This window comes from Egretta garzetta, unplaced genomic scaffold (genome assembly GCF_000687185.1).
Source record: "Egretta garzetta isolate BGI_Z169 unplaced genomic scaffold, ASM68718v1 scaffold354, whole genome shotgun sequence".
In the NCBI taxonomy this organism is placed as follows: Eukaryota; Metazoa; Chordata; class Aves; order Pelecaniformes; family Ardeidae; genus Egretta; species Egretta garzetta.
In genome coordinates this window covers 1,108,527-1,133,913 of record NW_009259593.1, presented here as the reverse complement: position 1 = coordinate 1,133,913, position 25,387 = coordinate 1,108,527, and the positions used below count along the sequence as shown (strand labels likewise).

At 38.5% G+C, this 25,387-nt stretch overlaps 2 protein-coding genes across 3 annotated transcripts in view; both read left to right on the top strand.

Annotated features, from left to right (window-relative positions):
• Positions 1 to 289: 289 nt before the first annotated feature.
• GPT2 (glutamic--pyruvic transaminase 2) lies at positions 290 to 24,726 on the top strand. Its single transcript, XM_009638027.2, has 11 exons — positions 290 to 552; positions 7,359 to 7,448; positions 8,802 to 8,910; positions 12,564 to 12,697; positions 14,705 to 14,948; positions 15,714 to 15,793; positions 16,311 to 16,447; positions 17,149 to 17,323; positions 18,145 to 18,300; positions 19,354 to 19,466; positions 20,681 to 24,726. The coding sequence occupies exons 2-11, from the start codon at positions 7,416 to 7,418 to the stop codon at positions 20,769 to 20,771; spliced, it is 1,272 nt and encodes a 423-aa protein (XP_009636322.1). The 5' UTR covers positions 290 to 552; positions 7,359 to 7,415; the 3' UTR covers positions 20,772 to 24,726.
• Positions 24,727 to 25,088: 362 nt separating this feature from the next.
• Positions 25,089 to 25,387, top strand: part of LOC104125555 (borealin-2) — an 8,267-nt gene continuing 7,968 nt past the window's right edge. Inside the window, exon 1 of one of the 2 annotated variants that reach the window (XM_035893587.1) lies at positions 25,089 to 25,310. In XM_035893587.1, coding sequence (XP_035749480.1) covers positions 25,181 to 25,310 — 130 coding nt within the window. In that variant the 5' untranslated portion in view covers positions 25,089 to 25,180. The remainder of the gene's footprint in view (positions 25,311 to 25,387) is intronic. The other variant, XM_009638026.2, reaches the window with a different exon arrangement.

Below are 25,387 nucleotides of genomic sequence, written 5' to 3'. Positions count from 1 at the left end.
GTTATTCCTTCTATTGTTTAATCAAACTGCCTGGCAAAGCGTACAGCTTTGAGTAGTACCTAGGTTCCTTATAACTGAAATATTATAGCTATGTAAATATATATATATTTCATATTTATAAATATTTATTTTTAGTATTTAATACAAATACTTAATATAAATATTTATGTTTATGTTTATAATATAAAATGACTGAGTTTGCTCTAAAATTGACTTCTGTGTGATTGCAGGTCAATGGCACTTTTTTCTTTACTTTTAATTAAAACTGGACAACTACTTTTTTCATCCCTCTCAACTTTAGCTCACAGTGTTAGGTCAGCAGAACAAACACTGACTGATAAAAGAAAAGAGGCTGAAGTGGTTGTCAGAGAAAGGTGATGCCCCCCAGCATCTCTAGATCCATGATTACTCTTCACTGTCGGCAAAAGGGCTGCCCCATAGCAACTCTGCTACATATGATGGGGACAGAGCTTTGCGCAAGGATGAAAGCATGGACTCTGCAGTATGACACGGAAGCACTGCACTGGCTGGTGGTAGCAAAAGCAGGCAGAGGTGAAGCAATTATATACCCCCTAGTAAACCTGCATTTGGCCTGTTCTGCCAAGATGCCTTTGGTCATTTGTTTCTAAACTAAAAGCATCTTAAATGCAGATGTAGTCTAATCAGATGCAATAGAGGTTCAATTCAGTTAGACGTCATACTTGTGTAACTTACACAGCTTGTTATGTAGACTATAAAATAGCGACTTGAAGATGTTTGCACAGTGTAAGCTTTGCTCTTCCTTGAGTTTTGTTCTGCTGTCTCAGACTCAGAATAGCAGTTCCTCTGTTATTCTACCTGGTACTTGCTTCTTTTGTATACTAACTGCAAATGATTACAACAGGAGCTGTAACTCCACAGTGCACATAGAAACAAGGACTAAAATGTTACTTGAGAAGTCTCTGTGTAGACAATTTAAGGGATAGTTCTTTTAAAAAGTAAACAAAAACAAGGCATTAATCTCAGCTAATGCGCTCGGGATTAAGCCAAAGTAAGTGGCAACTTAGAACTCTCTATTAAGGCAGGGTAAGATTGGTTGCTCAGGAGTACAGATGAGGCATGCTGTACTTGGACATCGTAAGTTTTGTTGGCCTGTGACCTGTATTCATCTAGGTGGAAAATCAAGGGTTTGATCTACATTAAGTCTTTCCAGCTGGAAACCTTTATGCAAAATCACTTACTTGAATTACTTCTCTGAATATTTTTTTTTTCTAATTTTGAAATTGCATCACGCTTCAAAAGTGAAAACCTGATTTCCCCTTTGCTAATGGTAATAATCAGCTGATTTTGGCTTACTGAGGTGATACATGGAGAAAGAACTGACTTCAGCCATTTTCCTTGGTGTTTCTGGAAACTTTTTAAAGCAAGCTAGAGCACAGGCGTATTTTAATAAATGATCATACTCTCAATAGAAGTCAAACAAATAAGATCTTTTTTCTAACCCCCTTTTTTTAGACTTGCTAACAGATGGCCACTATATCAGGTATTGACCTTAATTACATTTCAGACTAGAAATTTTAGCCTGAACACAAATTCAATGCAAGAATAAAATAATCTCTGGACAGAGCCCTTCTCTTTACTTAATGAGTAATAACAAGCTAGCTTTATCTTTACGTGGAGAGCACATATACCTGGTTTGGTACTTTGCATTCATGCTAATTTTAACTGACCTTGTTATGGAAAGTCCTTTCATATCTGTTACTCTGACATTTCTCTCCACTTACACTCTCCTTTTTCCCCCATTTCCTGCTTATGTTTTATGTAATGGCAAGTTCTGTGTCAGGTTAAGTTGGCTTACACATATTTGCAAAGCATGTGCATATTAAACAGCATTTTAGGATCCACAAGTCAACTCATCTCATACTGGAAATTGTGCCTGGTTTAGTGTAAGTCACACAACATTAGGCCCCTGTTCAAAACTTCCAAGTTACTGAAACAGAACTGTAGGGCAGAAAGGGGTAGAGGGATGGTATGCAGAGATACATTGGTAGCATGTGGAAAGCTCCTTCAGATCAGCACAGGTGGTTAGCATATCCCACCACTGGGTCTGGAACTATGTGCCTTTAATGGCAATATGCAGTCTCTATGCATTGAAGCCCATTTTTTTCTGAGCAGCCACTGTAGTCTGACTTGCTTTTACAGTAAAAGGGTTGTACGCTGATCTCCTGCGCCCATGTTTTTCATTTACATAACTATTGCAAATAGGTTCCTGTTGCATGTTTATTCTTCAAGTCACTGGTTCACTCCCTACATTTCTGTTTAGATAATAAAACTATGCAAATCCCGTTTACTTATGTAGCTATAATCTCAGGCGGCTTCTGCTAAAGTATTTTGGTTAAAAGATTGTAGCGCTTTTTTTTTTTCTTTTACACATTCTACAGGCTTTTAAATGGAATAGAAAAAAAATTCTGACTTAGAATTCAGACTTAATTGTAGATGTGAGTTGACTGTGTCCCTGGGAGTCATGGAAAGATAAAACACAGTTTAGACGATGACATGCAGAAATATAATTTGACATGCCAAGAAAAAGAGATAAGATTGACTGGTACACCCAGTAATGAAAGATGTTAAGCTTAAATTACCATCCTATAATTTTCTGCTTTGAATACGTGACTGCGTGCACACTAAGAAAGTATCTTCCAGGCAAGAGCGTTTGACCTCATTAAGACAGAACTGCTGTTCCTCAGTTGCCTGTACATGTTGCATACGGAAGCAAATCTGCAGTAAACCCCATGTTTTTTAACAGGGGGAAAACTACTGCAAGTGAAGATGAAAAAAATCAGTTTTAAGAGTACAATTACCAAAAGCCTATGTTCAGAAGCACACAGTCTTCAAAATCCAGTTATTGGATCTTTTCTTGTAAGCAAGAAAGCAAAGTAGCCAATTCTATTCCAAAATAGCCCTTTTCCAATAGGTCTTCTTAAGAGGGTCCTAATGTCTAATCTCCGCTATTCCAAAATAGCCCTTTTCCAATAGGTCTTCAAGTTAAGAGGGTCCTGATGTCTAATCTCCTTCTGATGAGCATTATTTTAATTCTGTCATTTACAGTCAGACTGAAGTCTAGGGCTTTATTCATATAGGCAAAATTTCTGAATGCAAATGCACTTTGAACAATGTGTAAGGCAAAAGTAACTTGAGGACAACTCCTGTTCTGTAATCCCTGAATCAGATCTGCCAATTAATGGTCAGCCCTGCTGATTTTTTTATCTGATATTAGGGGGCATGCAAGTAATCACTGCCATTTCAAGTCAAAATCCAGAATTCGCCTTCTCCTTTCCAACAACAGTTCATGTCAGCTTGAATTACACATGCATAACACAAACTCAAAACCTTACTCTGTGGTAAGCAGGTCAGGTTTATTTTTCTGCTGTGAGCTGTTTTAATAGAAAGATCGGAATGCTAATTCAGCCTTCAAGTCCCTATTAGTTAAGGCCCTCTGGGTAGTGCTTTCTCGGCCCTTTGAGAAAGAGCGGGGGGGCGGGGAAGCAAGCAACTTGGCTACTACAGCATAGATCTCAACTATGCTGAAATGTTTGGTTTTGCCAGCTCCCTTATTATACAGCTTGTTTGTGCAAGTCACAGCAAAAACAGACTCGGCTTGTGCTAAGGAAATAGCAGAATGTTTCATATTGTGATTTTATTGCCTGATAACCGTCAAGAGGAGGCACAAAGCAATGGCAATGAAAATGAAACAATGAAGAGCAGCCAAGACTGGACGAATTCTGAAATTCAGAACTAGCTGAAATACCAGGTTGCTCTTCTGGGATTAAAAACACCCAATATTTTCATAGCCTCCTCAAGGGAACCCTTTTCAACTCTTTCCTATTGCCATTACCAAATCCAAATCACACATAGCTCGCTACAGACTGAGGGGTTTCCTTTGAAATTTTCTGAAGACTTTAGCAAAGGCAGCTTTACATCAGTTTGCACCCTTCTTTACTCTTTCTGGCCGCAGTGTTATTTTGCAATTTGCCAGCAGTCCTAGGTGGCACGATCATAAAGGGAACCTCCAGGCATACTAAAACTCCAAAGAAACAAACCAGCTCCTGGCAGTGTATTGCCTTCATGTTAGTTTTTTGGGATAGTGTATGTTCTGGCATTATATCTTCTCTTTGATCAAATAATTCTCCCAACACTTGTTGCATGGTGACTCTCTCCTCGACAGACAGCTCATCATTTCATACTGTACTCCTTACCTGCTGGCTTTCTTGAGGCCATGGGGGTGTCTAGGGGAAGAGCAAGCTTCTCCAAACCTGGTTAACTATGTAAAGATTTGTATTGACTCTGCACCAATGAATTATGGTTCAAATATGAAAATCCCTTCTCCCAACGTTGTATGATACTTAGAACACTGATACAGCTGTCAGAATAATTCTGTCTGACCTGCTTCAGGTTTCAGAGGCTTTTCATCTGGTCTCTTAAAAGACTGCATTTCCTCTGAGAAGAGGAGGGTGACAGAAGTAACTGCTGAAGGAACTGATTTCCAAAGAGCTTACTGCAAATCTGGGAAGATTCCTTTATTCCATTAAAATCCTTTCATTATCAAGAAGACAACAACTGAAAAAAAGCTTTACATCTGAATTTGGAAGTGCTGGCTTTGATGGCTTCTTCAGCTTTAAAAATGGCTACTACAATTAGTCCCTTTGCTAACAATTTCAAAAGAATGGCAGAAGATTGGCTTTGTTCCCAAGAAGATGATGAATGATGTTGTTACAACAGTATGAGGTGCCACCAAACGCAGAAGTCTGTAGCAATGGTTATTTTATAGGGCTTTTCCTCCTTTATGTGTTTCATACCCTCTTCAGTAGACATGAGTATCAACCTGGTACTTTCTGATCCTGAGTTTGTTATTAGAGCTCCTGTTCTGCAACCTTCACTTTTTCAAATCTCTGCCTGCTGGTAGAGGCCAGTTACAATCCAGTCAGACTGCCTCTAGAACACACCTTGAAAGCCTGCCCGTACTGAGAGAGAATATGAGGGTGAGGGCGAGACTGCGAGAGAGTAGGGGGGCGGGGGAACCTCTCCATCACAAGAAGAAAGCAAAACAATTCCAATGGCCTAGATTCTGCTCCCCCTGTATGTTCCTTGGCTTGCCAGGGACTTCAATTGTCTCACCACAGGCATGTTGCTGACATGGTCAAAGACTGGTCAGCCTTCTGCAGTGAAATAAATCTTGCCCTAACAAACTATGTCCTGTTGCAGCACTTTTCCTGCTGTCCTACAACCTGATGTTGAGGTTATCAACATCACATTCACACTTACTCCTTTCATACAGATCTTTTCATAGACCTTCCCAAAAGTACTTGACATTAATCTTCACTTGGATACCCATGCACACCAGTGCCATCACCATAGGAGAAGCCTTGACACAAGTAACCAACGACTAATGCCACTCTGTCTTAAGGATTTAAATAGAAATCCACCCCGAACTCATCTGCAGAGTCATAGGCACTGTCTAGACTTCCCTTGATGTCAGCTTCTGATATTCTTGCTTTGAGACTTTGACTCATTAGCATTTGACACTTGTTCTTGCCTGTTACTGTTTCCTGTTCCGTCTTTACGAAATGGTAAGATGAACTTTTTGTTCTGGAGGAATCAAAACTAAATCTGAACAACTTCTGATATTCCATCTTTCCACAGAAAGACTGGAAATCAAGTAATAGAAAAAGATGAGAAAAAAACTTAAGTAGTCATAACAATTTTTTTCTAGATTTCAGTAGGAGGAGATATAGTGAATCTCATGAAGACAGTTCTGAACATTTGCTAATACTAACTAGTTGTCAGGAAAGGCAAAGGCCCCAGTTATTTAAAAGCATCTCTCTTTTGAAAGACAAAAAGGGCAACAGCTCTTGTAGCTGAGACCAAGAAATACAAATTAGTCAAGAGGACCATGGGCCTTTAAGCAGGTATGTGGGAACAGCATGTACAACACAGAAAACATAATTGTTCTGTCTCTACCAGTGTTTTACAGGAAAACAACTGTTATGTATGTTTTGCTATTTTTTCCAGATCAATCATTTTAGGTAGTGTGGGGTTTATGGCGTAGGTGATGATTATGTACTTGCAGCTGATGCCTGAAGGCAGTGATGGCATAAACACTGAGTTTGGCACTGGCAGAGAACTGGATGCTAATAAGCAACAACATTATTTACAATAAACCTGACACAGACACCAAAAAGTTCTGTTACCTTTGTTATAAAGGCTGTTACCGCTATAAAAACTTGATAGGTACATTATGAAGTACAGGGTACCTTTCACCGTTTCACTAACCAAAGAAGCAACTATTCTTTATTGCAGATCACAATAGTATTTGTGTGCAAAACCTATCTAATTTGTCCAACATAATATATTTATGTTGTTAGGGGTTTTGTTTGTTCTGTTTTTAATCTGTCTCTGTTAGAAGGCTTCCCTATTCTCTCTCATACTTAAATATACATTAGAAAAGCTATAAATTTGTTCTTGCCTACCTCATTTATTCTTCTTGTAATGTTGGCCTTTACTTCCAGTTAATCTTTTTTATTTAAATCAATGGTGTTTTTTTCTACCAGTTAGTTCCTTGCCTTTTTTCCCTTATTTTATTTTGCTTTTTAAAGAGCTGTGATTGCTAATCAACATTCATCAACTGTTTTCCCCCTGTTCTCATGATGTATTCAGTTCCTCCAGCCAGAAAAAATGGCTGCGTGTTCAGATTTCAGAGATTAGGAAGCTTTTAAATATTCATGGTGATTATTTAGCACTTCTGCTGTTTATCATATAGACCCTCACTATGATACACTTTGTAAAACATCTGTATATGGAAAAGGGGGGTCATCACACAATTAATATTTAATCTAAATAGAAAATAAATAAGCAAGCAGTATCTTTACTCTTCATACTCTAAAAATTACTAAAGGTCTTGAGGTTTCTTTTGTTGGTGGATTTCTCAAATGTCCTCAAATATTTTTAGCTTCTTTACTGATCCATCCCTCCCTTAGGTGCATCAAACAAGTTGCTCTAATACTGACAATTCAAAATGCCTCTTTTTCATCTTTTCTACTTCAACATGTAGTTTCCAGGCAAGTCAATCTCTTACTTGTAGCTAGCAGAAAAAAAAAGCCAGCCTATGATTTAAAAATGTGTCACAGTCAGCATCACTTCTGTAAAGCATTTAAGATTTACTGGCAGTATTGTATAAGAAATGCATTAAGTTTTACATTAAACACTGTCTGTTCTGAGATTAGGCACTGTTTAGTTACAGCCATATGACAGATACCAGAAAAGAGGAATTGTTTATCATCTACTTCAGCCCTAACAATACATTGTGAATTATCTCTTTTTAGGGAATCAAAAAACCTTTTACTGAAGTAATTAAAGCCAACATCGGAGATGCACATGCAATGGGACAGAGGCCAATCACCTTCCTCCGTCAGGTAAGAATATTATAAAATATCATTCCTGATTTTTTATTAGATTACCAAGAATGCCTTAAAATCTGATGTGTGTATTAGTATAAATAATTCCCTAGATGCACTTAGACTTAAAATAGTTCTTTTGTAAAGAATTGCAAATCTTGATTTCTGAGATGAAGTCCTATACTTTGCTTGCTCAGTTTCCTCTTTCAACATAGTAGCTTTCCTCACTTTTCAGATCATTCCCCATCCATACTTTCTCCTCCCACTTCTCCTATGTTATCAGTCAACATATTCATTATCAATAATGCACTTGAAAAAATAAACTGGTTGTCTTCAAAGAAAACACCAAATACCTTTCTTCATCTGAGAGTATCCTTTAAGATGTGCAGGCAGTTGGGTGCAACTAGTTGTACCGTTGCTGATTTGGCGCATTCTACCTCTAGGCAAGCCTAATTGGTAGGTTATCTTTTAGGAAAAGACTACAACAGAATCTGCATTTGTATATTGTTCCTAAAACACAAGCAAGGTGTGAAACTAATCTTATGCTATTTACTGAGCATCCCCTACACGCACACATAGTGTCTATAGTCTATAATAATGTAAATTCAGAGAGTTCCAGGACAAACTGAAGCTGTATCAAACTGGGGGTGGAGGTGATGAGATTATAGAATTGAACTATATAGCAAACTGTCCCACAAGATGACAACAGTCTATCCATATTAAACCATGTAAGCACAAAAATTGAACAACTTAAGCTGATCTCAAGCAAGACCTCTAGATTCTTTCTATCTTACATTCCTTCATAAGGATTCCGCTGGGTCATGTTTCTAATTTTACTATGTTCTATGTCACCACTTCTTTTTTAATTAAATATTTCCCACAAATACAAATTAGCAGTAACTATAAGTTATTTTTGGGAAGGATTATTAGAACATGCAACTGGAACTTCAAAATTTGGTCATATTTCTCAGTTCTGCTCCATATTTAAACTCTCGATTCCTTGTCAATAAATTGGGCTAGTAACACATGAAGAGTGGAGGATAGAGCTATTCAGAGATAACATATGAATAATTAACTGTGTTTTACTGTGTTTGCACTATGCATAGCTCACTTGGACTCCTATCTTCGCTGTCCACAATACAAATAGTTAATAATTCTATAACTGTTTTAATCAGTGGAACTTGGAACTCGATTTTCTTTACTTCTGTAAGCACTACCCTTGAAAAAGGAACTGCAAACTCTTCATCAATAACTTTTGTTTTAAATTAGCTAGTATTTTTGATCTTAATTTCCCAGGAAAGTTAACAGTAATATTACCAACTTAAAATAACCATTGAGAAGTGGCCAATTTACATTTTCTTGGCACTCTAGGTAGTGGCACTGTGTACATACCCAAACCTGTTGGACAGCCCAAGTTTTCCAGAAGATGCCAAAAAGCGAGCCAGACGGATCTTGCAGGGTTGTGGAGGAAACAGCTTAGGTAAGCATCTGTTTCAGTTGCTCCTGTTGGATTAGAATCAACAAAGGTAGTTCCAATATCTGCAGCACTGAAATTTCTTAATCATGTTTTATATGATTACAAGTCAAATGGGAGATGTCCTAGGGCAGAATGATACTGGGAGAGTTCATGGTGTGGCCTACTCATGAGACTTGTCACAGAAGAGGACAAGATGGGGATTATACAGTCATGGAGCCCTCACCACAATAGCATCTAGGCATAACCCTGAACAGAATGCTGAGCTTTTTTTTTATTAGAAAAGTAAGTGGCAGAGAGAGTACTAGTGAAGCTTTGTTATTGTTCTTATGACCTCTGTTAATGCTGGGCTTTGACAGCTATGTCTCCTGCTAAGTCTAGGTGGGGCTGTTTACAGTTTTATCACCTCTAGATGTTTCTCTGCCAAGGAGTCCACTGTCCCTGTAATGATGGTATCAACAAACAATGTATGTCCATCTCAGCTGATCCAGTTCACAGTCCTGTATCTTAATTTTGAACTATCAGTTCAAGTATGTTTGTGAGGATATGAACTGGGGTATCAGAACCTCAGGTACCAAGGTGATAATGCTCTGCAAAGGGAAAGCTACACAGCTGAAAGGTGGTAGCTTTTTAATTAGCTGAGATAATTTTAACTGAAGATGTCAAAGCCCTATTTCTCCAAGGTAAAATAACCCTTGAAAGAACTAAAGAACTCTGTTCTTCAACCACTGTTACTGCAAGAGAGTATGTATAATATACACATAAATAAGTACAAACTTTGCATATTCAGTAGAGAGGAAATGGAAGCGACAAATTCTTTATCATCTAGCAACTGTACTGCCTACTTGTACCTGGGAAATGCCATTACAATTTGTACTCTGCAGATAGTGTTACAGCTGCTGGGTACAGCAAAGAATCTGGTACACCTAACTACCTTCTTTCAGGTAGGCTAACAGTGACATTTCAGAGTATGTACTAGATAACTGGTATATTTCTTAATCTTTGGGATTGCAGTGCCTGTTTGCACTGGCATGTTTTGAGAGTAGGTGATGTGAAACTTAGTAAAATAAACAAAACCTAAATAGTGGTTACGTTAGCAGTATTTCAGCCTTGGACTATTCCTAACAATGCAGCCTAATACAGAATGTATTTTGTCTTTGCCTTTTTTGCATTGGTTTTGTTTCTATATGTAGAACATTAAAAATACATTTATCAAAACCGAGAAGTTCCTCTAGTTCCATTAATTCCTTTCCTGGCTTACTTTGGAACAATTAATCTACATAGTACTAGTTGTCATGTAAGAGTTACTGGGGATACATTTGAATTTTACCTCAATCTTTCTTTGTAGTGACATGGTAAGAGTTCTCAGAATGCTGGGTCTCGGCCCCATGCTGGAGTGAAATGAAAGGAATTCAGCCTTGCATGATATTTCAGAATATGTTGACTCTGTACAAAATCCCCTTTTCAGCAGAAGATCATGCATTTCAAGTAATTTGCATTAGCTCAGTTGATGCTGAGAAAGTATGCCTGAAACAGTTGCAATATTCAAATAAGATGATCATTCTGAATACACCCTTTTAATTGCCATGGATAAATTGAAGTTCTCTAAGTAACTGGGGTCTAAATTATTTTTTTCCTGATATGATACATACCAAGAACACCTATCCCTCTAAATTCCTGAAAACTAAAAGCACTGTAGACCTTACGGATCTGCTGTACTGGCTTCTGCCTTCTCTCCACCCTCCCTGTCTCCAGTATCATGTATCAGCCCCTTCTCTTGGCCTCAGTTGCTCATCAGCCTCTGTGCAGCACTCCATAAACAGGCAGTCTGGGGCAAGTGGATGTGCAGCTGAATGGAAGTTACTCCTATCACTTAGCTGGTAGTCTCACAACTTACTGCTGTTCTCTTCATGGCTGAGAAGGAGAAATTGGCTTTCTTGGAAAAAAGTGAAGGTCAAAACCTGATCCCTCCATGTAGCTTTAAGTGCTGTGTCATTTTCTAATAAAACCTTATTTTAAAAAAATTTGTCAGTCCAGCACAGAAGTGGCTTCACTACATATGGTGAAGTTATTTGAAGCACTGTACCCACATCTATACTGGCCTATTTAAATGTATTAGTTGCAAAGTTAATATGAATGTCTTGACCTCTGGATATGAACTAACCAGTGAATGTTCATTTGGCAAAACTCTACTCATAGTATTGTGCCTGGCTACTCCCAGAACATGTATGAAGGCTCAGATATGTTCTCAACTTCTGTTGTGTTCAAATACTCTGGGATTCCTTTAACATCACTTTGCATGTGGGATAACTGTCATATCTTTCCAGGCAGTTGAGAAGTTTACCCCTTTTCTATATATAAAAATATCTAATGCATGCACATGCAGCTTTTTGGGTTGGGTTTATTTAATTGCATCCCACAGTGCAAACAGATGGGTTCTAGTCAAAGCTATCAATTGAGTACAATTAAGTGTAGAAGACCTGAAAATTCAATTCATGTCTTCTGTATATCCTCACTGAGTCATGGGACTCAGCCTTCAGTGGAGCACAGGACGGAATGACAGCTTAGGTTTATTCTCCTACTTTAATAGCAGCTTCCTAGCTGTGGTCAAAGACCCATGTATAGACCCTATATAACTTTTAGTCCTGTAAAAGTAAATGTTTAGGACATCAGGGAACTTTGTGCCCTAATTACCATTTTGTCCCATGCAGTTGTGCAGTATTTGCAAAGGTTCTTTGTCTTTATAAATTATGCTTTCACAGAATTATTTTCAGGCAGACTACTAGCGTATAACTGAGTGATGAGAGTTAAGTCAGGCACAATTATTCCACTCCACACAACAAGCAAAGAAGATTCTGCAGCTTCATGACAGTGTTCTAAATTAGATGTACACTTGTCACTTCATTGTCCATCAATCTTAGGCTTCATAGCTTGAATCCATTCCTCACCTTGGCTTAGGCTTATTTATACTCTTATATTTGTTGCACATGCTCAGCAATGATGCACACGGGCATCTAACATTTTGCTTTATTTAAGATTATTAGTTGTGCTCTGTAAACTGCGCATGAGGATTGGGGTGATCCTAAATGTTTCTGTTACAAGTAACTGAAAAGTGATTGTGGGAGATGTTGTGGGAAGAGAGAGAAGCAGTTTAGGATTTTGGGGGTTTCAGACTGTGGAAGAAAATGGTATATTATTTTCATATTGCAAATAGAAATCTTATTTTTGTCATGGATTTGAAGAAGTTATTTCCCTTTCTATTGCACATGCTACCTCTGTTCCTCATTCCAATACTTAAATAGGTGTTGGTTGACATTCTGAAGTGGTTTTTAACATAAAGAAAGCAACTGGGAGATAGTCAAAGGGAATTACTGTCCCAGTTTGCAAAGTAGCCTTTAAATCCTGCTTTTTACCAATCAGTGTATTTTTTGTATTTTAGTGATACTTATTATATTTGTCTAATTCCAAATTAATTCTTTTGCTCTATGAACAAACAAGCTCCCTTTCTTACTCCTTGAAAAAAACCCCCAATCCTGGGGATCCAAAGCCCTCAAATATACCAACTACTTCATACAATACTAGCTCAGGAGTTTTGCTAGCAAGCAGAAAATCTGATGTTCATTGTACTCAATTCTCATCTCGTTCTCTATTTTTCACAGGATCTTACAGTGCCAGTCAAGGTATAAATTGCATCCGTGAAGATGTTGCTTCATATATTGAAAGAAGAGACGGAGGGGTTCCTGCAGATCCAGATAACATATATCTTACCACTGGGGCAAGTGACGGTATTGCTGTAAGTGTTAAAATTAAACCTGTCTCTTCCTGGTATAAGCTATAATTTATCCGTTCCTTTTGGAAATACAGATCTCTCTTCAACATCTGGTCTCACAAACTCCTGTGAGTTTGATCTAACAGATACTGAAGTCACATTAAGTGGATATCCAATACACCCAATGATGTGGATGTAAAATGCCAGCTAAGAAACAGGTGCATGGAGACACAGTTTCTTATTATACATTAACTTGTACCTTTTGTAAAGGTAGTATAAACTACATAGGTGCCTAAATATAAATTTAGGAGATTCAGACCATTCAGACTAAATAATGATGTCCTCAGGGGTTAAGATACATAAGCACTGAAGATTAGAGGGTGTGAATCAGTGGCAGAGAGAAGAGGGAATGACCTTGGAGGTGAGAAGTCTCAGTAGCTCTTCTTCTTAGTAAACTCTCTGCTAGTGCAGATTAATGCCAGTGAAAATCCCAAGATCTATGTCAGTAGCCAGCTTGTTTGGGATAAACTTCAGGTTCTGGCTTCAGCCAAGGTTCAAAGATGGTCCTCAGTTAAGACAGGAGTAACTGTCTCTATTAGATTTTTCCTTTACACAGACACATCTACTAATATTACAACAACCACCAGTTCTTTGCTTTTATTAAGGCAGCCTTTTATAGCTTGTTTGTAAAAGTGTTTTTTTAAATGACATCTAGTGGCTGAGTTCAGAATGACAATGTTGTGACATGAACAGTTCTCCAGATGTTTTTTGTGAATTGGCTTTCCAGAGTTTATGATGTCAAGTGTTATACTGGCAGCTTGTCAGGAATGGCAGAATAGCATATCAAATCTGTACCATGCTTATTTGATGTCACCAGTGATGAAAAGTCAGCAATACAATGAGTCTCATTATTTGGCACTTCCAAGGATAAAACAACTATTGTTTCATAACTTGTGGGACAGAGGGTGCTAAAGAGTTTTTAAATTTGCATCTTGTCCTTCTTATACATTTTGGATGCTTGGTATTTTTAAACTAGTGGTGGGAACAAAATTATGTTGATTATAAATCATGAGTTAGTATGTGATGAGAGGCAATGAAAGGCAGATTTTGTTCTAGAACCAGTGAGAAACTTAAAGAATACTGCTGCTATATCTGAAGAGGTATTTTTGGTTTTACACTATCAATTACATGTGGATAAGGATGCCTGCTTTGATTGCACCTGTACTTCAGAGGTCTCTCTTGATTATAAAAGCAAGAAATCTCTCTACTTCCTGAACCAAATGCACTTTTTGATTTAATTCACATGTAAAAAACCTACACATAGAGGCACATAGACACACAGCCATTGGGTGCAGGTAAATCCTCTGGACTGACCTTAGCACAAGCATTACATTTCTGTCTGCATCTTCTGGGCATAAACCACACATGATATCCATCCCAAGACATGTAGACTTTTGGTCTCTGCTATTACTTGAAAATGAAAACATAATGTGAGTCTCTAGCTTTGTTCCCACCTGGCCACAATTGCTCCTCTTCTAAAACAGGTCTCTGTTTCAAAGGAGAACCTCCACAGGCTCCAGTTCTAATTTCTGGTTTTATTTATTGGCCTCTTGTGTTTAGTGAGATAAATGAGTGGAAAGCAACAAGCAACAACTAGCTGAGGCTTCTTTGCTTACAGCTGGGCACAGTAGAAAAATCATTATCTTGATATTCCAGTTTCCAACTTTCCCTCTAGCCTTGTGCTCAGAATGATTTTCCTAAATTCTGCAGTTGATCAGACATGATCTTTAGAAGCCGTGGCATGCAGAGGAATTCCATTAAGCTGAGTTAGACCGTCCTCACTGAGCCAGTAACTTAACTTGAAATAAATAAATGCCCTTTGATATGAAAAAATGCCTGTATGCTTCTAGACTAGAAATCTACCTTAACTCTAGATTTTTTAAGAAGGAAGATCAGTGACTTATTCTAGAGTATACAATTAATTCTGGTGTATGACTTTTTTTTTTTTTTAAATTCCTACTTTTTCCCCAGACAATTTTAAAGATCCTGGTCTCAGGAGGTGGAAAATCCCGAACAGGAGTGATGATCCCGATACCACAGTATCCTTTATATTCAGCAGCCATATCTGAACTAGATGCCATCCAGGTGAACTACTATTTGGATGAAGAAAATTGCTGGGCTCTAGATGTGAACGAACTTCGCCGTTCCTTGAATGAAGCTAAGGCGTATTGCAATCCAAAAGTCCTCTGCATCATCAACCCTGGAAATCCCACAGGTTTATAACAATTTTATTTAATTGATGGGTTTTAAGACCAATTTTTTATTTTCCTCTTTCATCCATTTGACATTGCAGGCAAATCCTAAATACGTATCAAATAAGCAAAGCTGAATTCCAGTGATCAGTGCTCTAAGTGGGACAGTATGTCATACTTTTAGAAACTTATTTTCAGTATCAGGGTACTCCAGGGATTTGGGAAGAGAGGAGGGAGCGGGTTCACTTCACTGAATCCCACTTGAAGCCACTGCTTCCAGCAAACTTTTGTGGACTTGTGGAATAACTTTCAGTCACTTTTGGTCTTTTTAAAATATCTTGTCTCTGACATGGCCTGTAGCCTCTTGCCTCTGAGAGGCAATGATTACAGGTACACTCTGAACTCTGGCAACCACTGTCTCCCTCAGAAGAATTCAGGTTTTTAAGTAGTTGAGATTGATTAGTGAGAAACTATCTCCCACTTAACCATCATGCATGTGAGTATTTCAAATGATCAGTTATACACAGAGTACTCTTAGTAAGTTATTGATTGATTACTGTATCTCACACTTCCTTTGCTTTAGATGGACTAAGTCACCTTGAACTGTAATTCCTCCAAAAATGTTCCTTAATTTCATACTTAGTGAATTGAATTCTAAAATTCAGTAGCACTTCTCTGAGAAAGAGGGATACCTTATGAAAAGCTAGTAGTCTAACTAGGTCTGGGCAAAAGGATTTGTATATATATGCTCTACTAACTTTATTCTTGCTTTAAAAATCAAACTACAGGACAGGTGCAAAACAGAAAGTGCATTGAAGATGTGATACACTTTGCTTGGGAAGAGAAGCTTTTTCTTCTGGCTGATGAGGTAATGGAATATTCTGTTCTCTCAAAAACACAGCTAAGATTATGCATATGAGGTGTAATTTTGTTCCATGTGTGGTATTGGTATTTTTTAAGTACAGAGAACAGATTCTCCTTTATCATATTAGGACATGAACAAACATGCAAGATTCTTAATATCAGAGGATTAGTGTGAGAGGTGGCTTGCTCTGGATTTGAACTAGAGAGAAAGTGTAGGGGCTACAAGCAAGGAGACACAAGGAGGAACTGACCTCGAAACCTGTGATACTCAGACCACTTCAAATGAAAGAAACAGAAGTAAAATCAACTTAAGCATACAAGTAAAGGTTAAGTTATACAAAGAAGCTCACTAGAGTGTATCATTAGAGTAACTATTACTTAACAAAGAACCTTGTGTCTTCTAATGGCTTTAAGTTTTGAGTGTTAGCACTGTTTCTTCAGTTCAGATCTGGCTCTCTAAAAGGCCGTCTTTTATCCTTAGCTGGGGGAACAGAGCACATTAATGTCTTCTGACTGTTCAGGTTTACCAGGACAATGTGTACTCTGAAGGATGCCAGTTTCATTCTTTCAAAAAGATTCTGTATGAGATGGGACCCGAGTACTATAACAATGTTGAGCTGGCCTCTTTTCACTCCACCTCTAAGGGATACATGGGCGAGTAAGTCTGCTTTAGTTTTTTTTTATCTCATCTTCCTCATTAATCTGCTTGGGCAGCCGTTTCATGTTAGTGACCTGAAGGTAATCCTCTGTCTTCTATTAATTTTAACTAAAAACTATTAAGAAAAGGAAAAGAAGCATTTAAAGCACAGAGTAATGGATTAGCTCAGTGGTTTTCAAAGTACCAAATAATAAGTGTATTTATTTCAGACACCTAATGCCTCAGTTTCACAAAGGTGAAATCCTACAGTCCTAAACCGGACCTGTGATAAAGGAAAATACGGTCTCCAACATTCAAGGGAACAGCTCAAGAACCACTGGGACACTTGCTATTACAAATGTTTGTGTTTGGATGTTTTGGGGAGGAAGAAATGGAAGAAAAGGAATTTTCTGATTAAATGAATGCTGCTACAGCCATATGCTCTTGTTCTGAAGAGCAAACAATCCAAGTTAATCGTTAACTTGCCTAACGGGGAAGCTGCGTGTACATGATTTTCTCTGTATGGGATACTAGGGTTTAATGACATATCATTTAGTTCCATCTTAAAACATTATCACTATAGCAGCTGTTTCAACAACCTGTATGTTACATGTTGTAAGATCCTCATTAATTGTCTTTCCACTTCTGCAGTTATTTTCATTGCTTTTCCAGTATTTATACACTTGAGGTTAACCGATCTTTTCTGTTCACTTTAATCACAGATGTGGCTACAGAGGAGGTTACATGGAGGTCATTAACTTGCACCCAGAAATTAAGGGACAGCTCGTTAAGCTGCTTTCTGTTCGCCTTTGTCCTCCAGTCTCAGGACAAGCGGCAATGGATATTGTAGTGAATCCTCCAATACCCGGAGAAGAATCTTATTCACAGTTCATAAAGGTTAGCAATAACATGCTTGTTCTTTTGTGCTTTTCCTAAACCTATCCTAAATATTGTGAACTCAAAATATGCACAGAGACCAGACTTCTTTCCTTTCTTCTCAGATAATCCTGTAATAACACCAATCGACAGAACTATGGGGGGTATTTTGAATTAACTCAATATGACTACCTTTAAAAATATTTTTTATTCCTTTCATGGTTCCTTTGTTTAGGAGCCAAAAAAAGCTAAGAAGGCATTATCAAATCAGCTTTCTGGCTGATAAATTCAACATTTCTCCTGTGCTTAGCATGACAAAAGAATTACTAAGTAAGATTTGCTTTTACTAAAATCTAAACGGGAATGTAAGTTCAAATACAGTTATAAAATCAGCCTTGTTCTTGGGTATCCAGTGCCTCTATATACTGAACATGGTATTCTGTATTAGAAGTAGACATATAGTTTCTCACTTGTAAAAATGAAACTGAATCTGGCTTCAGAAATTACACTATTGAGTTAGATCAAAGGTTCAGCTAACATGGTCTCTAAAAATAGTGAAGAGTGGATGCTCAGAAGGAAGCATGTAAGAAGAGGGCATGCAGACAGAGACTTCTGCGGGTTACTGTCTGTCTACCACACTTTGTAGTTGTATCCTGCTGAGGCGTTTTTGCATTGCTGTCTTTAGGAGTATGAGTGGAATTAGGAACATCATTTCCTCTAACAGCTCAGCAAAGCCCTAAAAGTGCTTAATTCGGGGAAGGCTTCTAGAAGTGCCACAGTTTTCTCTGGCGTTTTTTTTGCCCCTTGAAATATGTCAAACTGTACACTTTCCTTTTAAACAGGAGAAGGAGTCTGTTTTGAACAATCTTGCCAAAAAAGCCAAACTAACAGAAGACATGTTTAACAAGGTACCAGGAATTCACTGCAATCCACTTCAAGGAGCTATGTATGCTTTCCCACGGATCTTTATTCCTTCCAAAGCCATTGAGGAAGCAAAGGTCAGTCAGTCATTTTTATCCCAATCCATTTTGACCTTCACATGCTTGTGCCTGCCACTTCTAATGATGAATTTTTATTCCAGAGATAGAGTAAGCTCATGTAGTTACAAAAGCAGTACTTCACTGACTACGTATGATCTTAAATATAACATGACCTTTATTTTAAGAGAGGAAAACAAAACAGAGCATTTCATCACAGTGGTAAGGCTTCTGGGTTCAGAATGTTACCCAAGGACCTTGGTGTTCAATAGATTAAGTCATAGGGTGGGCAAGTAGCTGGACCTGTGCAAATTCCAAGCAGCTGCCCGTGCCTGAGTTAGGAAGGCCAGCACGTGTGATAGGGACTGTGAATGGCAGTGGGCTACTGACCCTGCACAAGAAGCCCCGATCAGCAAGTGTGGGAAAGAGGGAGGGAGGTTTCCTTGTAAATATTACTTCTGTACAACACCTTTTTGTATTTGGGCCAGTAAGCTGTATTACTAAATGACAAGTCTTTTTGTTCCTAACCAGAGCTCTATTACCTAATATGTAACATTCATTTTTTAAAGGGAATTTCATCAACATAGCTGAGGACAAAAAGCCGATTATTTGATTAGGTGTATAACCTGCATGTATTTAAGAACTTCCATAGTTATTAATCAGGGGACTTCCTATTTGGCAGATAATTCGGGGGAAAAAAATAGTAACTGGCAACAAAACTGGAACAACACAGCTCTCAAATTAATTTCATCTTGTCAAATGTCAGTGGCTTAGATTTTTGCAAGTACAATTTTGAGACTTTTGACAAAAAGTTACAAGCAAGTCAAGGAGAAAACCAAAAATAACTAACATCTTCCTTTTGAAGCAAGTGTTTTGTGTAGGTTCTTAAGCAGTACTGTTATTTAATTCACAGTTCATAGTGTGAACTGTCCCATTAGCAATTGTTCTTCATCTTCTTTAGTAAATAGAATAAGAAATAATCTAAGATAAGGTTTCAGGAAGAAAAGCAAACATGAAATTCTATATATTTGGAATATTTTGACTTTAGTAATTCCAAAACATCTGTTCCTTTAGGTGCATAAAATGGCACCTGATATGTTCTATTGCATGAAACTTCTGGAAGAGACCGGAATATGTGTTGTACCTGGAAGCGGATTTGGCCAAAGAGAAGGAAGCTACCATTTCAGGTACAGTTTCTGTTTGTTTAAAATCACATTAACTGTAATAAGCTAAGCACCATCCCAGTACTTTCTCTTCTGATTAAATAATAAGGATTTTTATTTCAGTTTATGTTGTCTCACTTTCTGCTGGACATTTTCTGTGGACTGACAGCTAGGTCAAAGACCTGATCTGCAGGTTTTTACAGTGTTTTCACAGCTTGCTGACGTAGTTTTATCTATTTTTATACACTGACATTTGAAATGCCTTCTCCACGAATACTAACAATAATAATAGCTTATACTCTAATCTTAAAGTTGGCTACGGCATTACAAAAATTTCCCTGCTTTCTTCTGAGGGGAGGGGGGACTAAACAGTGTTTCCATATGGAGAAACTGCGTGAAAATTGCAGTGTCTTCCCGATAAATGTGCTCTTTAAACACACTGAATAACTCTTCACTTTACCAAAACAAGACGTTGGACTAAATCTTCTAATACCGCAACTGTGAACATAAACTCTATTGCTCTCGCTTGCAATAAACAGCACTTTACTCCAGCCGAGCCACTGATAGCTAGAATTTATCATGGAATTTAGTCTTGTTTGGTCTGAAGCAACATAACCGAGGGTACCTTTAGCCATGACAGTTCTGCAATACAGATATCCAGCTGCTTGCAGCTCCAGGAAAAGCTAGTGTGAGTCCATTCCTGTACCAGTGTGGGAAAAACATTTTGTTCTGTAGTTCTTGCATACAGTACTGCGTGCATATGCAACGCGATTTTCAGATTATGCAGCAGGAGGAAAAAAGGGACTAAAAACTGCAGTGTGGGTTGTTGCGTTGTTTTAATGCTTCTGAATTAAGTTTTCAGTTCAAAAAGAAATGTACATTTAGTCATAATAGCCTGCCCCTAAAGTTCATAAAACTGAGTATAATTTGGCATAACTGCCCCAAAAATGGAAACTGAGTTGCTGTTAATTCTTACGGATAACCTTCGTTACCACTCAATAGAAAATAACAGTTCTTAAATTCCTACATATTAACCAATTGAAACAAATTGCTCTAGTTTAATAGTATAGTTCAATTACAGCATAAATGCAGAAAATGAGAGAATCTCATCAAACCAGATATTAAACTTGCCACATTACTAACTGAGATTAATCAAAATCTGTGAAAAGATCACAGTTTAGTTTATTTCGAAGATAATGTGGGTTGGTTATTTTCTTCCTCTAATTACTATTTTTCAGAATGACCATTCTTCCTCCAGTAGAGAAGCTGAAGATCCTACTGGAGAAAGTGAAAGACTTCCACATAAAGTTTCTTGAAAAATATGCATGAAACTACTGTGGCTTTTTCCCCTCATCCCCTCCCCTTCGAGGCGAATGCAGAAAATGAACAAAGATGTGCTGAGAATGTGCTGTTCATCTGATTTAACTAAATTCAAAGTAGATAGAACCAATCTCAGATACTGCTACAACTTATTGGACTATTAAATATAATGTCTGGTATAGAAGACGTTGTTACACCAACTGTTTTTTTAAGGGGAAGGGGAGAATGTGAAGAAAGTGGTGGAGGAAAGAGTCAGTAAATGATTTTGTGCCTTGATTGGAAGTTACATTTGTGGACTTTTGACTCAATAGGTTGGGGAAGGGAGTTGCTCATTAAATTACTACTGTTGCGTGGTTGTTTTTTTTTACAAAACAGAAATGCCAAGAGTAATTGTTTAGCTAGGAACATGTTTTCCATCTTAAAATTCTACCAAACAAAAATTCAAAAGCCTACATCATAGTTATTGTTTGGTTTAATTTTTTTGTTGTTGTTAACTATGAAGTGTTCTCCAAATCTGATTAAGCATGTAGGTATAGCGTGCTTATTTTAAAAAAAAAATCTTTGGCAGATGTGTGCAGATACCTTTGAACTTCTGTTAAAAAGAAATCCTGCCATCACAGCATAATCTGAGTGGAATATACAGTTTTGATTGGAGGAGTGAATATGGTATCTGCTTGAACCCTATTTTTATGAAACTGAAACATAATGAAGAATATTAGCTTCTTATTCAAATGCTATTCAACACTATCTAAGCATAAGATGAGAGCACTGAACACTTCTTGTAACAACTCCAGGAGTCTCCTGTTAACTCATATCTTTTATATACATGGAACATAGGAAGTTACTGTCTCAAAGCAGATGTGAGCAGTGTCAATCCTTTCAAGTAGGGTAAAATACAGTACTATTTCAGAATCGCTTTATCTATGGAGAACATTTGTTTGGAACCACATGACTGAGAGACCCGTTAGCTCGCCAAAATCCAGCCTGAACTGGCAAGGACTAATGAATGTTGTTACCAGGAGAAATGCTGGGGGTGGTTTCTAATGAAGGGAAAGGTATTTAAAGGAGAATGTCTTGCACCAAGCATATAGATAATGATGGTACAGCTCACTTAAATCTTACACAGCCATACTGCTGGCTGAATGATCCTGCGTGCTAAGCCAGGTTGCTGTCTAGGAGTATAGCTCTCTTAGTCTACTAACCTATGCTAGTTTCCCTGCACAAAGAAGGCTTCAGTTTCTCTAGAGTTAGAAGCTGGACACCTTCTGCTAGCACTGATAAAAGACTGAAGGAACATAGCTTCCAGTATTCATCCATGAAAGCATTAGCATTTGTCAGGCTTAGGCTTAGCATTACAAAGTTTATTCATTAAAAATATCTCATTTAATCTAGTCATTAATTTTAAGTTATTAGTTAGAAGTAAACTCATTTTAATGCCTACTAGCACTTTGTTAGGCTGCCTTTGTAGCTGGTTCGACATCCTATGCTGATCCAGGTTACTAAAGCCAAGGGCTAGAGAATCACCATACGGATAAAGCATGTGCCAATCTATTATGTGTGGAAGACAAGAGATGTTGCCAACAATTGCCCTTGCAACAGCAGCTACTAGTCTATGAAATAGCATTAACAGTTGGTGTACTTCTCACAGTTCCTTACTGAAGTCTGTGAGAAGAATTTAGTACTTCTCAGTCACCTGCCAGTGGTCACAGGTTCGTAAATGAAAATGGCACGCTGCTACACAAAGTTACTATGAAGGCTTGGAGGAAAAAAAATTATACTTTAATCCTTAGAGAAATGGACTTTTTGGAGGACAGCAGACTGAAAACACATTGCTACTATCCATTGATAAATACCTTTTATCTGTTAGCACCCTCCACTTGGCATCCTTAATATGCACTAATAAAACAAATCCAGAAAGCAAAACTGTAGTAAGAGGTCAGAATACTGATGTAAAAATAAGACAAACAGCACTTTCCTATTCTAGGAATGTGTCCAAATCAGATCTGGCTTTGGACTCGTAATGCTGTGTAGATTGAAGCTAAGATCTAACAACGGGAGTTAGAATATTTTTTTATATTTTTGTAACTACAGCTTTTTCATGGGGTAGTATTTGTAATCTAATAAGTCAATAGATTTTATATTTGCCTTGCATTTGCACCTGATACTTCTGGAAAAAAAAATGTAAAGGTTTACAAGTTTCTAATGATAATTTACAGGTGTGAAAGGCTTTTTGTTTTAAGTCAGGACAGCAATTCTTACACTTTTAAATCAAAATATAATGGCATAAACTGAGTTTTTTCTAAACATTCTATTATGGTGCCTTTTATGTTTCTGACATTATAAGGGATAACAATTTGTTCTTGATGCATCTCATATGGAAGGGTGGTGATTTCTATTGTCCATCCACAATATTTGTATGTACTGTGATAAGGTTAATGTGCATTTTTGTGGAACAATCCTGTAAAGCCAAGAGGCTTATTTTCAATGTCTCTGAAATATTTCATTAATAACAGACAATCCTTACTTTCAAATGCATGCTTCTAGGTTTGATTTTCCTACAGGTGCTCCTTATAATGGTACTTCAGATGTATGAGACTTCCAAATAATAAAGCACATGTTAAAAAAAAAAAGGTAATAGTTCTCCATTTCCTGTGTCACTGAAGCAACACTTGCTGGATTGCATTATGAGGCATTTAACTTCCTGTCAAACTATTATTTACTTTAATCCATGTACTTGATCATCAATTTTTGCGTCACTCAAATTTATTTGTCAAACTTGTTACCACGAAACTATTCCCTACCAACACAGAACTGTATGTAGAGATGGTCTTACGCATGTTTTATGCTCATAATTAATCATATCTTTTTATGTAAGGAGTTGTAACCAAGAGTTAAGCAAGCCAGGCTTCTTTCTTCACAGAGAGGATCAGTCAGTTGAGGCTGATCAACTGTGGCCTGAAACCTTTGGTGAGGGGTTTGTTTGGTATCGTTGGTTGTTTCCTCTTTAAAAACTTCTTACATAGCTTCTATGAGATTACATTTACAGAGCAACACAATCTTGTCTTTTTGCAGTGACACCTCAGAATTACTTCAGTGGTATTTGTCTGGCAATTCAAAAGAAAATTAAGTTTAGGGAAAGGGGAGCTAGTCCTGCTTCCCTAAACACATATGCATATGCCAGCACCACTAAAAAAAAAGCAAAAGCAGGCTACTCTCTTCTTTGTATCAGGTATTGGAGTGTTCTCTGGAGCAGAAACATTTCACTGGGTGTTTTGGGGAGTAGGTTGTTTGTTTCACAAAAAAGAACACGGTCTGATATAAAATGGTTATATTATGAATTGTCAGTCAGGCAAGTTTTTTTTGAGTGATATCCCATGGCTGTCCCATCTGGATCGGTTAGATAAGGGTACTGTGCCAGACGCATATGATACAGAAAAAGCTACTAACTTCAGAGAGCTTGCAACATCAACTATGTACACTGTGTGAAAACCAATGGTGTTTTAAAACACTATCTAAATTCCTTTTTATGCAGGTCCTTGGTCAGTAAAGAATACAGGTTTGATCATTTATACAAAACCTAAGGTACTCATACCTGTGGTGTGATTTTTTTATTTGGATGCATGTAAGATAGTTAAGTTTCTGCAAGGAATTTACTTTTAAGGATACGGCTTTGAATGTTTTTATACATTCAATACTAAGTGTAGTCATGCCTTTCTAATGTTCCTCATTATTACATGTTTATTAAATACTCTCTTCACCTGATTAGAATTTACACAACCTGTAACCATTTGCATCAGGCAGAACAAGTAATTCACTTCATTAGTTTTGAAGCACTGCACATTCTGCACACTGAACAGCAGTAAAATAGCTGAAACCAAAGCTCAGCTCCGAAACAGGGTCCTTCCTACACAGGAAAAAGGTTTCCCAAGTGCCTGTCCCGGCCCTGGGCCTGTGTTCGACACCCTCCGGCGCCGGCTGTTACTCACCCCCGGGATGAAACCGCTCATCGGCCCCACCGCAGCTCCTCAAGTGCCGAGGTCAGCAGCGGCCGCCTCGAAGCAATTAACAAAAAAGCGGAATTAATTTTGTTCCGCCAGGACACAGGGCGTGTGCGTGTGGATGCACGTGAGCCTGCCCGGCTCCTGTCAGGGCGCTGTGTGCCCGTCCGGCCGTGCCCAAGCCCATCCCTGGGGTACCGCTGAGACGCGGGACCCCAGCACTCCCGCACCCCCTTTCCCTCCCTTCTAAGAGGAGAGGCCGGGGGCTCCCGGGGCACCCTCCCTCCCCGTCCGCCCCGCCAATTCCCGCCCCACAGACGGGGACCGGGGGAGGAGGAGGAGGAGGGGAGGAAGAAGCCCCTGCCCTTACAAAAGCTCCCCGGCCGAGGAGTGGCGTGTGTGTCCTGCGGGGGGGTAGCCATGCCCCTGAGGAAGCCCGCGGGCAAGCGGCGCAGCACCGACTCGGGCGTGGAGCCCGACCGCGGGGCCCTCTCCCAGGAGAAGAAGGATCAGCGCATCGCGCTCTTCCTCAGCGACTTCGACCAGCAGGGTAGGGCCGGGGGCGGCGGAGAGGGTCTTGGGGCTGCCCCGCGCCCCGGGCGGGCGCCGGCGCCCGCAAGTGCTGAG